Source organism: Camellia sinensis, chromosome 14 (genome assembly GCF_055761805.1).
Source record: "Camellia sinensis isolate YWXY chromosome 14, ASM5576180v1, whole genome shotgun sequence".
NCBI classification, from domain to species: Eukaryota; Viridiplantae; Streptophyta; class Magnoliopsida; order Ericales; family Theaceae; genus Camellia; species Camellia sinensis.
The window spans coordinates 29,518,568-29,532,732 of record NC_138974.1 but is presented as its reverse complement, the minus strand read 5'-3'; the positions used below and the strand labels follow the sequence as shown (position 1 = coordinate 29,532,732).

Genomic DNA, 14,165 nt, shown 5'->3' with positions numbered 1-14,165 from the left:
TAAAATACGAATTGCCCTCTGTGGTTTAGAAAATTACAAATACCCCATTGTCAGAATTTTTATTTAACAAAATTAATTGAAAAAGTAAAATTTCTAACTGTTCACCTATGTAATAATAAAATTATCTAAATTATTAATTGAAATAAAATTTTAACATTATTAAAAACTGGTAATTAACTTGAAATTAGAAATTTTAGGGGTATAACACATAGGGTAATTTGTAATTTAAGTAAATTTCAAAGTATGTGTTTGTAATTTACCCATTATAAAATTATCTTTTTACCCATATGTACGGGGAGAAAATATGCATCGCTGTCCGTACTCCTTTCGTCCAAGCTCCGTGTCTATCCGATCAATCTGAAAACACAACGGCGGTGAGCTACCCGGCGGTGTGTTGCTGGAAACCCCTCCGACGGTCAAGTTAGCACACACTCAGAGAAAGAGAGAGAGAAGCTCAATGAATATAAGTCTATCTCACCAAATGATGTTTTATCCTCAGCATGGGGGGCGCAGTCATGCTTATATACTTTCTGTGTTCACTTCTGCACACATTCGTTTATTAACACGTGGAGCTACTCTCTTATGTGTCAGCGCAAATCCAACTAAACACCACCTAATCAAATCGCCGGACGACATTGGCGGGAATGGGCAGTCCGGCGGAATTATCCCGACCTCCTTCGATCGAGCTACTTAACGAGCCCAACAGTGCCACTTGCCGAGCTCCATCACAACCGAGTTCCGTAGCGTTCTAGTACGCCCGAGCTCCAGAAAGGTTAAGCCGGTCCAAGGGAGACCTTTTCGCAGAGCTACACGCGCGACCAATAAGCCCGGGTTGACGGACGATCATCTTAGCTGAATGGGCCCTGGACCTCAACCGAGTAAACTAACTCTGGACTAGCCCAAGTTAGCTCGGCCCAAACGCGCTCGGACCTCTTTTTTGTCCAGTCTCTACCACGGCCCAGAGCCAGATTGTGAATCTCCCTATCACATTATTGAAATAAAATTTTAAAAACTGGTAATTAACTTGATAATTTATTAATAAAAGAATTTATTTGTTATGAAATTAGAAATTTTAGGGGTATAACACATATGGTAATTTGTAATTTAAGTAAATTTCAAGGGATGTGTTTGTAATTTACCCATTATAAAATTATCTTTTTATCCACCAAATTAGAATTTAATAATTATTAATTTATACTAATTAAGCTATATAGACAAAAATTTAAAACTAATAGACAAAATAAATGGTTTAGAGATGAAATACAAAAAATAGTGAGAAAAATAAAAAATAAAAAATAAATTAATCCAAAAATAAAATATAAGGAAAAATTAAAATGTGTAAAAAAAAAAAAAAACACAGAGGCAAACATAAATATCACCAATACTTGAATCCAGGGATTGATTGATTGAGAGAGAGAGAGAGGGAGGGATTCAGGTATCAGAGTTGAGTCCGAAATCGGTGCCATGTAAGTGCCCTCCGTTCACTATTACTTCTCTTTTTTTTTTTCTTCCTCTTCTTCTTCTTCTTCTTCTGCTTCTTCGTTCCCTAGATCTTTTTCTTTCACCGTTTCGTTACGGAGAAATCACTCGCATAGAGAAAAAAAAGAAGAAGAAGAAGAAGAAAGTTTGATTCTTTCAATAATTTATCTACTGTTGAAATCAGCTCTTTAACGATTCATGGGTTTCTCTTTTTTGCCTTCTGCAAATTAGGGTTTTGGGGAAAAAAATCAAAGAATGAATTGGAAGTGGAGAAACTAGAAAAAGTTTATGATTTTCCTGTAATTAATTATTGGGATAAATTTAGAAACACATGATTTTTTTCCCCTTCCTTTTATTATTTGGGTTTTTGTGAATTTTTTGTTATCATATTGCACAGGATGGAGATGGGCCTCATTAGATTGTGCAGAAGTTAGTGCTGATTCCAAAATTTATGAAGTAAACTCTGAGTCTGACCGAGGGAACTTACCAAACTTTGGAAATCACCATCTCCTTTTCTTTTCCTTTTTTTTTTTTTTTGTGTTCAAATTATTTTGCTTGTTAATATTTTATCTCAAGTTCTCAATTTTAATTGTTGATAAGATTGGAGGAAAAATATATGCTGTTGCACATCTTCTAATGTACAACATGCCTAATTAGTACATATTAATGTGTGTTTGAAAGGGGAAAGATTGAGTATAAATAGTGCACAAAGTGGTTGCCCGAGGCTTGAACCCATAATCTCAAGATTAATAGGCCAAGGTTTTACCATTGCACATATTCTAATGTATTATACTATAATTGGTTGATGCAAGTTCTGTCATTTTTATTGCTGCTTGAAATTAAGATATCAGCATAGCCCGTTAACCCTCTAAAGATCTTTTGTATTTAATCGTTTCAAATAGTAAATTAGTTTAATTATATATTGTCACAAACGGTTCTTATAGCTGCAGTATCTTTTAAATCTTAATATTGTTTTTGTCATTTCATGCTGGCAGAGGAATGGCAATGGAAATATCCTCAAATGATAATGCACAGCATTTAACTGTTTCTTCCAATGATGTTGACCATCACCACGACAATATGGTTCCTGATGTTGCAGATCAAGGGTACATGACATTTTTGCCTGGATAGTCGATCATTTCATTTTGGTTATTTTGACATCCAGAAATCTTAGTACAAGCAAGCTTTGTTTGTGCTTGCAATGATTTTGCTTTGTGGAAGATATCTTATCAGTAATTTTATACCTTCTTTTTCTTCTACATCCTTTTTCATTATTTGAAATGTAGTAAGAAAACAAGTAATTGGTGTGTATATATATATAATATTTGTGAAGCTTCATGTTCCGCATCTTGCAATTTTTAGTAGAAATAATTAGGGATTAACTAGATTTCATATTTTTCTTATATAATATCCACAACAGATATATAAATATATGATATGCTGCCATGTCCTACTTCTTTAAGATCTGCAGTGTTCGTATGTCCCAATCATGCTTGTTTGTATCTATGCTATGCAGATTAAGTCTGTTGTGTTAAATTTGTCTAATTGTAGAGATGATTGAACATTACATTGTGGAGCGAAGTGATAGAAATTTGAAATCGGAAGCAACTATTTGGAGACGTGGTTAAAGCAATAAGGTATCGGGGAAGATTAATAGAATCTGCCTGGATGCCTGAGATTGTTCAAGATTAGTGCTTGCTGCACATTGAGGAACAATGGAACTTTATAGAAATCACTGAATCTTTATTTTCTTATTTTGTTTTTTAATGGTAATGTAGGAGGAAATGCAAATGCAATACTTTTTTTTTTTTCTTCTCTTCATCCACCCCCTTTCTTCTTCTTATTCTTCTTCTTTGTTTCTTTCTTCTCCTACCCTTCCAGTGGGTTTGTGTGGAGCAAAGAGTTGATTATATGTCTTCAATTCAAATACCCAACAACTTTTTGAAAGCTTTATGTGCAAGTTTTTATAAGGGTCTTCATACTATATTTGGTTTCCTAAAGCTGTATTATACATAAAATTCCAGAGGAATGGAATACAAGCATGAGATTGGCGAAGAAGAAGCCAGAACTATACTTGAAGTTATTGCTTCAACTGGGAAATTTTGGTAAGTTTGTACCTTGGTATAAAATTACATCCATAAGTTGTATTATTTCATTTTGCATGAAATGTTCTGGTGTTTGTGGACCAAAGCATGGAGTTGATGCATAAACTTTGTTTCTGGGGCTTCTATCAATATTCTGATTACACATGTAGACACAAGTGAATGTAAGATATTCACCCGACACCCTCAACCCCCAACCTAAAGCAAAGAAGACCCTTTATTCTAGATTTCCTTATTAATATCGTTGTGTTCAGGTCTTTGTCACCACATTCTGTTACTCGATGATGTTCACTTCTGACATAAATTTCACGTATACATATAAAATCTTTAATTTGTCTCCTTATTAGTATTATATCTGTCTGATTGTCATGTATACATATAAAATCTTTAATTTGTCTCCTTATTAGTGTTATATCTGTCTGATTGTGATGTTTTGTGGCTTCGCTCGAGACTAATTTCAATACGATTGTATGAAGCAAAGTCTTTGGTGATGCCATGATGGTGATGAAAATTATGGCGATTTGAAGAAAAAGCAAAATTGTGGCATCTGCAGCTAATATTTGATCTTTCTAATGGGCTAATTTCTGTTCTTTGAAATTTTATTTATTTATTGGTGTTTGTGCATATTGTTTTTGTTTTGTTATTTTGGGTTCCCCATCCCCTTGCCCACAGTTTTAGCTAGATGGGGGAAGTAATTTTTAATTTAAGCAGACAGGCTTAAGCCAGAGTGATCAAAATCAAGAACCAGATCTTCATGGAAGCTTCCCCCCCCCCCCCCCCCCTTTTTTTTTGGATTGGGGGTGTACAAAACACCATTAATCCCTACACCTTTTGGGGTTTATATGATTCCTTCTTTCAGTAGAACTTTACTTCAGGATTTCACTTGGCAAGTGGCTGGGAATTTTTTTTTGCCTATTCCCTTTGAATGTTCTTTAAAGTGAGCTCATGAGGTCCTTGGGTGTTCTTTAACCATGCTTGATCCATGCATGGTTGAGTTGTTTTGACTCTTTGCTCGAGTAGAATCCTCCTCCATTGATAATGCTTGGCCCTTAGCCCTATAATGGCCATGTGTTTCCAATTAGCAGTGCAATGCTTAAATTGTATTTTCCTAATCTGATATGCATGTGTTGCTGCTTTACCAACAAACTTAAATGACGTGAGGAAAAGATCATAGGCTAGTATAAAGTTAGAAATTCATATGCAGCTTCGCATGTCATGCATTTGCAAGTTATTTGTTTTGTTTGTATACTTCAAGATTATATATTGTATGAGTCATAAATATTATTTCATTTTTGTTTGTGAAATAGTCATATTGCTTATATTGTTTCAGGCATGATTGGGACAAATTGAAGAGCTTGCTGTCCTTTCGGCTAAAGCAGGTATGGGGAGGTATGCTTGCATGTAGGTATTCAAATACTTTGTAGTGAATGAGTGATCATTTGTAGTTTTTATTTTGTTGTGGGATCATGATAGCATTTCAAATCTTTGCTTCAAAGATTTTAACCCTTTAATTCCCCCTCCCTCCTCAACCTGAAGGTGTTGTTTGAATATCCGGAGGCGAAGATGACTAGTGAACAACAAAGTGCTGCATTAGGAGAGACTTACCCAGAGTTAGTGAAGAGGCTGGATGAAGGTAATTCCTCACCATGGTATCATCACTGCTTCTAGCAGTCTCTGCTGTGAGTCTCAAGTTTTACTTGTGGTATTGCAGTATATAAAAGCAGATATCATAATATTTTACTAAATGACCCTATTAATTTATTCCTGCAAGACTTCTCTATTGCTCTTTAATTTGGTAGATCATTTTAAATTATTCTTTTGACTAAACTATATGATTGATCATTTAACTTAGAACTTCAAATGATTTTTTTTGTATTCATTAATAATGCAATCATTTTTTTTTTTCCTTCAAAAATAAAAAATAAAAAATGAAAAAAAGGAGAAAATCAAAATATAACTTCTTTGTATTGGTTCCGTGAATGCTTGTAACCATACTCGTTACTTGTAACTTTCTATTTCTGTCAACTCTGTTAAGAGCCATATCTCTGTTGAATTCATGCATAGTAAACCATTATAAAGGCTGGAAAGGTGTTGTGCATAACTCCATAATACTGATGGATATTTTGGATATTTGTGATTGTGTATATTAGTGATATTTTCTAGCTATGTATGTATTTGTTCTCCTAATCTGAAATTTTGGTAAGATATTGTTGAAAGCATTCACAGAATGTTTATTCTCCTCTGCAGCTCTTCTCAGCTTTATAGAAGGTCCTCCTTTTACCCTGCAGAGGCTTTGTGAGGTGATCATACTTGTCCATTATGAGTATCATGTTTCATTTTGTTGTACCCTGCCTAATAACTTCAACAATCTCCTAATTGGTTACTATTGTGCACTGAATTCTGGTGATGGTTCAAACCTTATTTGAGGTTTTGAATCAGTGGAATCCCAAATTTTATTTGTTTGTTAGTTTTGGAGATTGCCTTGTTGTTGAGGGAAGGGCATCCTAGGGTTGTTTCATGTTGGGCTTATTTTTGCTGAAACAATTGCTTACTGCTCTGTATGTTTAAATATATGTTATGCCTAGCAAATATCTGTATCTAAGTCGTATTATGTTTCCGTATGACTTATTTCATTGAACCTTCTGTGAATCAGATCCTTTTGAGTGCAAGAAGCATTTATCCAAATCTCTCGAAACTTGCTCTAGCACTAGAAAAGGTATGTAGGTGTGTTTTTTAGTTTGGCCTATTTAAAATGGCATCTTGAATTTTTTACATGCGTGAAATATTGCTGAAGTAGACAATATGTCTTCAGTGGTGCATTGACATTTGCATCTATTATTTCCTTCTGAAAAGTGAATCTTTGCTGAGGCCTGACTGCAAACAAATTTTCAAATATAGTAGAGCTACTCAAGGTCCCTTTCCTTAGAATAGCATGTTTCAGCTGGATGTTTAATATCATGTATGATTTGAACAATTTTTCAGGGTCTATTAGCTAGTAAATAGTTAGAAAAGCCATATATAATGCATGTGTGCATATAATTGAGTTGAAAAAACTTGTGCTTATGATATGTAGGGGGTGTATGAGTGGTGTATCCCTTTGTGACATAGCCATACAATCACATATTTTGATTCGATTCTCGTTTAGTACAAACCTTTGGAGTTGCTAGCTGTAGTTTTTTCAGTATGCTACAGTCATTAACAAATCCAGAATGGGATATTTCTCCAGATACCCCATTTGAACATCTCAAAACTTTGATTACGCCGGAATACTTTCCAGATGATGACTCATTTATTTTCTCTGCTTGTAGAATTTGTTGGTGACATCTACTCTGACAATCTCTGCTGATCCATATCCACCTGCAATGATGCAAAAACCCGAGGAAATTGACAAAAGAGATGAGGAACCTCAGGAAAGAGGTGAGGAACCTCAGGTGGCCTCTAATCCGGTAGAAAATGGGGTTGAACATGTAATAGGTGGCAATGATGAAGTAACAACAGAAGTAGAGGAAGCTGATGTTAATGATGATATGACAATTGACATGGAAGTTTTTGAAGAAATAGTTGGATCATCAGAATCTAATTCTGTTCCAACTACTGGTTCTTAGCCTCCTGATGGCCAAACTTGGCAGTACAGAAGTACTCATAGGTCCATGTGTCTTCTCTGATAGGGAACCGTTGAGTTTTAATTTCGGCTTAGATCCATATATTCTGATTCAAAGTTTGATTACTTTTCCGATTTCTCAATTATAAGGGATAACTGTACCGTGTTACCTTAATAGATAACACTTTGGTACAGCCTACTTATATTTCAAGCTTGGATGCTATTTTTTTGTCTTGGCGTTACCTTTCTAGTGTGGAACTTCGTTCATGAATTTATTTGTAAGCTTACTATTAGTTTCCTTTAACCCTCCATTGGATCACGGTTTATGATTTGCATTTTCATTTTCATTCTCTTGCCAGTGCACAATATCCTTTCTTCATATCACCTACAAATCTGCTTAAGATTCTCTTATCCCGGAATGGAAATAATTGCAAGCTAATTTAGTCGCGATTTTACATTCACAATGTCTCACTCCTGTCTTTGCTTCTGTCTTGTACTCGCATACTAGAGGAATACCAACATGGATTTGGTTTCCGATCGTGTTGTCAAGCTCAACTGTAGTAAGCATTACCAACTTAATGAACAAGATTTTAGACAATGCTAATGAATTCAATCAAATTAAATGCATATAAACATGGATGCATGGTGATGTTACAACATATTAGAGTTTAAGAGATTAATTTTTTTGTTTTCAAAAGTGAAAATTTTATTGTAACAAATATTTGGAGATCAATTCATGTTGTTGCGATGATAGTCACTAAAAAGTTGAGCCGAAAATAACTAAGACTTTTAGCAATAACATTTTGAAAATTTTGCTAATAAATGCATGGCAATAATTTGATCTTAAAAAGGTTTTTTTATATTATTTTATTTTAAAAAAAAATTTTAATACCCAAAAAATAATACTTCATCATTAAATGTCTATTTTTCTTGCAAAAAACATAATAATAACACTTGCGATAATAAAAATATTTCGTTCTTAAAATGTAATTTTATTTTTAAATTTATCCCTAAAATCTTAATTTGGTGTAGTGTGAGTGAAACCACTAAGCAGAAATCAATTGGAGCGAGTGCAGATCAATTGGAGTAATTAGTATAAAATTTGTTTTTCTTTGTTTTCCCCCCACTTTTCCAGTAACATAGCATACAGAAAGAATGGTGTGGTGAATAATGCAAACTTCTTTACAAAGCCTGTAATTCTTCTCATTAGTTGCACAAATATGTCAAAGCAGCTGGATCTAAAGTCTTCAAAACAATAGCACTACAACATCCCAGAAGTCTCACAACTATGGATTTTTCTTTAACTGAGGTCATAAGAGCACATCCATAACCTAATTAGTTGAACCTTGTCGAATTGTCTCCAAAAGATGCTCAATTCTGTACTTCATGATAGGCTGACCAGACCTTGTTTTCTTCAACATCTTCCCTCTTAAAGCTTTTCTTCGAGATTCAGCTCTCTCTCTTTCTTCCTTCTTTGCTTGAATAATGGCATCTCTTTCAATCTTTGCCTTCTCTTCCTCCTCGCACTTCTTCTTGTACAATTCTTGCAAACTTTGTGAACTCTTCTTGTAGTTCTTGTTTTTCTTGTTCATTTCACCAGCTATTTCAGTTTCATTCTCATCCTGTAATAACAACAAAAAATGCACACCCGAGACCATTTAGGATATTAAAGGTATATCAACAATGAAAGAAGTGATATTTTTTAAAAAAATGGGAAATTTTCAACAATACCCGAACAACACAAGCAAACAATCAGATTAAATAGAAAGGAATTCAGACCTCTAGCGGTCTCATAGCTGGGTAACGATCGTTCTGTTGGCTTTGTTGCTTTAGTGACTTCTTATACTTGCTCACATATTTGGCGTTCTTATAAAATTCCCTTTGCTTCTCTGTGAAAAAGAAAAAATAGTTAAACAGTATAAATTTGTTTCTAAATAAAGATGTAATTATGCACAATCAAGAAAAAATTAATAAAGGGAGTAAAACTCGAGGAGGATGAGATCAATGCAAACCACTGCCAATGTGAATATTTGCCCATACTACACGAATGTTTACAGAAGTTGATGATCGCTAGTTCATGACAATTTTTTTTATAGTTCTTTTGCCACTCCCATTTCTCAAACTAACAAGCTGTGATACAAACAACTATATTCCTAAGTGATTGTATTTTGTTGAGAAACTATAAATTCAATGTCCCTCCATCTTCTATTCTGTGTTGCTTATATTGAAAGGTTCCCAAATCTCCAAGTTCTTAACCGAAAAGTATTGGTATAGGAAAAGCGAAGAAAACCATACAAGCTCAAATTTTGTTCGCATAAATCAAGTTCACAAACTGGCTCATGCCATGTACTTCATCAGTATATGAATCAAAACAAAAATGACATGAAACCAAGAAACATGCTTGGAACATGGATAGATATATGGAAGGTTAACAGAAACATTTTCGGATAATTTTTGGTCATTTCAATTTGAAATTTTCATTAGGCTACGTTTGGTTCATGGATTTGTCATTTCAATCAAAACCGGTGAAATGTCCTTTTTATTTTCAAATCCCTCCTCAAATCCTTGAACCAAACACAGCCTGAGAAACATGAAAAATTAGACTTTGAACTCGAACACCACTACAATTGGCTAGAGTTATCAACAATACAGACTATTTCAATGTAAAACAGCTAAATCAATCAAACCCATTATTTCAAAGCAGATATCAAATAGAGAGAACAGATGGTTCCAAATTTGATTAAGAACACATGAGCTTGTGATACAGAATGGAATAGAGGCGAGAGAGAGAGAGAGAGAGAGAGAGAGAGAGAGAGAGAGAGAGAGAGAGGTGAATATACTAATCAAGGCGGGGTTGTATTGATTGGATTTCGTTTTTGCATTGGCGAACGTTTCGAGCGAGAGACCACCCCCTCCCAATCTCATCACGTTCTTCTTCTTAATCTTCTTCTGATTGATTGAACTTGAACCGTCGATCTTCTCTCTCCTTCCATTAGGGTTGTCTTTGGAGAATTGACGCTTCATCGTTTGATGAACAGAGATTGATCGATTGGTCGAGAATCGCAGGGCAAGAGCAAATTGGGGATTCACAATCCAAAACCCTAATTTGCAAACTAGTGTTTGCAAGAGAAGAGAGAGACGATGAAGAATCGAAATGGACTTCAAATTGGGTCTCGTGTCTACAAGGCCTTTATTGTTTAACCTATGGGCGGCCCAAGCCCAATATCACTTTGAAGTGTTGGGCTAAAGATCGAAAAAGAAAAAAAATCCCCAAAATAGAATTTAGTGTGAAACTTAAAAAATAATTACAAATAAATGATAAAATTTATAAATATAAGTAATTAAAATTATAAAATTTTCTATAAATATGCAATAATTTTAGGGGAATTTTTTTTAAGATCCCTGGTGAGAGAGTAATTTTTGGTAAAAATTGGGCTGAGCTATGAGATGGACTTTATGGCCCAAAGTATGAAGGACTGGGTAAAAAGGCTGAAAATTTACTCCGGCCCAAGAGTGAGATGGACTTTATGGCCCAAAGTATGAAGGACTGGGTAAAAAGGCCGAAAATTTACTCCGGCCCAAGAGAGATAAAGTTACTCCGGTCGAAGAGAGACAAAGTTACTCCGGTCCGAAAGCAATTTGGAGTTAGGCCGGTCTCGGTGGTAGTCCGGTCATGATGTTTTGTGGTTAGAACGGTTAAAACCTTGCTACTCGGTAGCTCGGTCTAAACACACCATGGGTTGAACAGAAGAGAACCGAGATAGGAAAGAGTAAAAGGACGAACCAAACTAAGGATAGTTCGGCCTACTCTGTGGCTCAGCATAGCCAGTTTTATCTCGGTCGTATGGCAGTTCGGCCATGGTAAAAACCATCCCACTTGGTTTAAGCAGTGGGGGGTGTTAAAGGATAAGCATTATCCTACAGGAGTATGAATCCTAGAAGGACTCTGCATGGAGAAATAAAGTCCTACTAAGATTGTGCCATTTGAAACTTATAAAAGCTCACAAACATCACCTTTGGGGAGGTAACACACAATCTTGCTTTCTGAATACACAAAGCTTTTGTTTATTTGTCAAGCTTACTGACTTAGGCATCGGAGAGGTTTCCGGCACACACCCGCCGGCTAGCTCACGTTTGTGTTTTCAGGTGATAAAGCGACGTCGTACGGAGGAGCACAGACTTAGTCAACAGGATTATACGAGAAGGTATATTTCTTTCCCGTACACCTGGTATTAAGATTTTATAGTATAAAGGACACTCAATATTTTCATAATGTCTAAGGTCCCTCAACATTGATCCAGAGAAAATTTGATCCAGAGAAAATTCGGTGCAGAGAAATTTCAAAATTTCTCTGGACTCCCCAAACCTAGAGAAATTCTCAAACAAACATTTCCAGATATTCTCTCACCTAGAGAATTTCTCTGGACTCCACAACCCAGAGAAAATTCCCAGACAAATATTTCCAGAGAAATTCTCTCAACCCAAAGAATTTCTCTGGACTCCACAACTCAGAGAAAATCCCAGAAAGTAGGGGCTTGAGAGAAAGCTCTCCCCCGATGGTTGGCTTGTGATTCATAGTGGGTTTGTGATTCATGGTTGTTCCATTAAACTAGTTTGTATCCATGATCTAGTTATTTAGTCATATGAGAGAAGTTGGTCTAGTGAGAATTTGAATTTTTTTCCCAAATAGTGGGTTCGTCCTAGGCATGTTCGCCTGCAAGATGGTTTCCATTGGCGTCGGAGGTGGTAAGTCACTGGTTTTGGCTGTAAGCATTCCATCTGTGATACTATTCGTTGCAATCACCGCTGTTGGCTGCATCACGTGGCTCATTCTTCACCCACAAGAACCCGTCTTCTACGTTGACTTCCTCTCTGTATCCAACTTCAACATCTCCGACTCGCAGAAAAATGCTCGATACGAAGTCCAATTGACCGTAACGAATTGGAACAAGAAGATAAACCTGGAGTTCGAAACCTTCAGCGTCTCTGTGTTCTAGAAGAGGAACCCGCTCTCAACGGGGTCAGTTCTTCAGCCTTTCGACGTGAGGAAGATGAATGAGACTGCAGTGAAAATTGAGTTGGGTTCGAACCCGAATGAGAATTACCAGATAAGGGGTAGAAGGACAGCTATTGACATGGCTAACATGGGTAGAGATTGGAAGCAGAGAGAGATGAGTTTAAATGTGGAAATGGTGGGTTTGGCTGAATTTAAGGCTAGTGATTGGCTAAGCAGCCACATGACAGTAAGTGTTTTTTTGTGAGAGAGTCAAATTTCTCTGTGATATATGTATGTGGGGTTAAGAGACCTTAGACATAATAAAATAATATTGTGAATCTCTTCCATTACTAAAAATGGGAGAGGGATCTCACACTAATTTTCCCATAATTTTTTCAGATGATTTCTGATTGAGAATTTTTTTTTAAAATATAAATAAAAAATCGTGGCATTATTGCAATATATTTCTCCTAATTTTATTCATAAAAAATATTGTTAACATATATAATTTAGAGTGTATATTAATATAACTTATAAATATTGTATATTTTTTACTTCACTTATGCTTATGGAAAATTAAGAGAAAATTAGAAAATCTCAATAGCAAATAAACAATCTCATCCCTGGCCCCATATAACATCAGCCAATCAAAATCAAAAACTTTTAGTGTTTAATTTTCAAACCAAAATTTCAGGAGGGAATTATCTTCAAATTTACATATTTTTAGTGTAAACAAACACATTGCTTGAACACATAAACAAAGTTAATGAGGGGATATAATTAGACCAATATCAATGTCATGATATTATGCATTGAAAGCTTGAGTCATCACGTGGCTTAATTATTTTATTACTATTATTAATAGTTTTGGTGACTAAGCCGATGGAAGGCAATCTTTGTAAACATTTATTGTTATTTTGCAAATTTACCAAAAATGTTGGTATGATAAATTATATATCATTTGAGAAATCAAAATGTTTTTGGGATAAAAACAATTGTGACCATTTAGTATAAGAGAGAAACTTTTTTTTCCTGTTGCCACGGTGTAAGATAATTCAAAAAGAACTACTTATGCACAAATTTCTGACTTCTAATAATAGTGTTAGATTAGATTATTTCCAATGATTACTCAAATCTTTCATTAAATTTGAATTTGATGACAAATGATTTTTTTTTTTTTTTGCTCCAACGGTTGCATCAAATAGGTATCAAATTGAGGACAAATGTGTTTTTCATCAAATCACTGTTTATTGCTGTTGCCGGATGTCCCCTGGATGTCCTCTCGGATGACCACCTCAAGGCAAAAAAAAAAAATTTACGCTAGCCAGTCAACTGGCGGGACATTTGCTCAGTCGACCAGTGTTCTGATGAAGCTCCAAAATTATCCGTTGGAGCACTTGATATCAAATGAAATTTTTACTCAAATTTAATGAAAAAATTGATACACCGTTAAAGATGCTCTTAGGGACACATAATTTTTGACATAGAAAATGAAGCGTGTGACCAATTTTTGGCACAAAAAGTGCACAATTTGCGGTGAACTTTTTAAAAATGAATTCAAGATGTGTAATCAAATAAAAAATTTTACACTTTGAAACTTATTAATTTTTTGACTTTTACTCACCAACTCAGTTCGATAATAATACTAATAAAGTTATATATAATAAAAGAGATCAAGTAATTTGAGCTTGACTCATGATCAGTTCAAAATATAGATAAGTTAAAATTTACATTTACTATTACAATCTTAAAATGAACAAGTTTGAATGATACAAATTAGAAGGATGAAAGGAATGGGTAATGGGTTTTGGGTTAAAGTCATAATTTTAAGGGTTGCTTTGCGTTATGGTGTTGGCCAATTAAAATTAACATATGATTTAAAACGTGTTTGGGTGGAAACAAACTTGTTTCACTTTCAATCAGTTTTCAACATAAAAACGAGTTTGCTTTGCAAATTCTAACTGGCTTTATATGAGAGAGATTGTTG

General features: G+C 34.9%; 2 protein-coding genes across 7 annotated transcripts; one reads left to right on the top strand and one right to left on the bottom strand.

The window, feature by feature from the left end:
• Positions 1-1,341: 1,341 nt before the first annotated feature.
• On the top strand, positions 1,342-7,486 carry LOC114292006 (uncharacterized). Of its 6 annotated transcripts, none has more exons than XM_082906627.1 (9): positions 1,364-1,466; positions 1,877-1,935; positions 2,475-2,585; positions 3,504-3,584; positions 4,912-4,960; positions 5,118-5,214; positions 5,829-5,881; positions 6,235-6,297; positions 6,890-7,486. In XM_082906627.1, the coding sequence occupies exons 2-9, from the start codon at positions 1,931-1,933 to the stop codon at positions 7,184-7,186; spliced, it is 756 nt and encodes a 251-aa protein (XP_082762753.1). In that variant the 5' UTR covers positions 1,364-1,466; positions 1,877-1,930; the 3' UTR covers positions 7,187-7,486. The 6 variants fall into 6 exon arrangements, with proteins under 6 accessions (XP_082762755.1, XP_082762753.1, XP_082762756.1 ...); XM_082906630.1 differs by having other exon boundaries at positions 1,368-1,466; positions 1,877-1,958; XM_082906628.1 differs by having other exon boundaries at positions 1,368-1,466; positions 1,877-2,238.
• Positions 7,487-8,363: 877 nt separating this feature from the next.
• LOC114292004 (uncharacterized) lies at positions 8,364-10,378 on the bottom strand. The gene is made up of 3 exons (XM_028235904.2): positions 10,023-10,378; positions 8,962-9,071; positions 8,364-8,804 (listed from the first exon to the last, which is right to left on the bottom strand). The coding sequence occupies exons 1-3, from the start codon at positions 10,204-10,206 to the stop codon at positions 8,514-8,516; spliced, it is 585 nt and encodes a 194-aa protein (XP_028091705.2). The 5' UTR covers positions 10,207-10,378; the 3' UTR covers positions 8,364-8,513.
• Between the last annotated feature and the right edge of the window lie 3,787 nt (positions 10,379-14,165).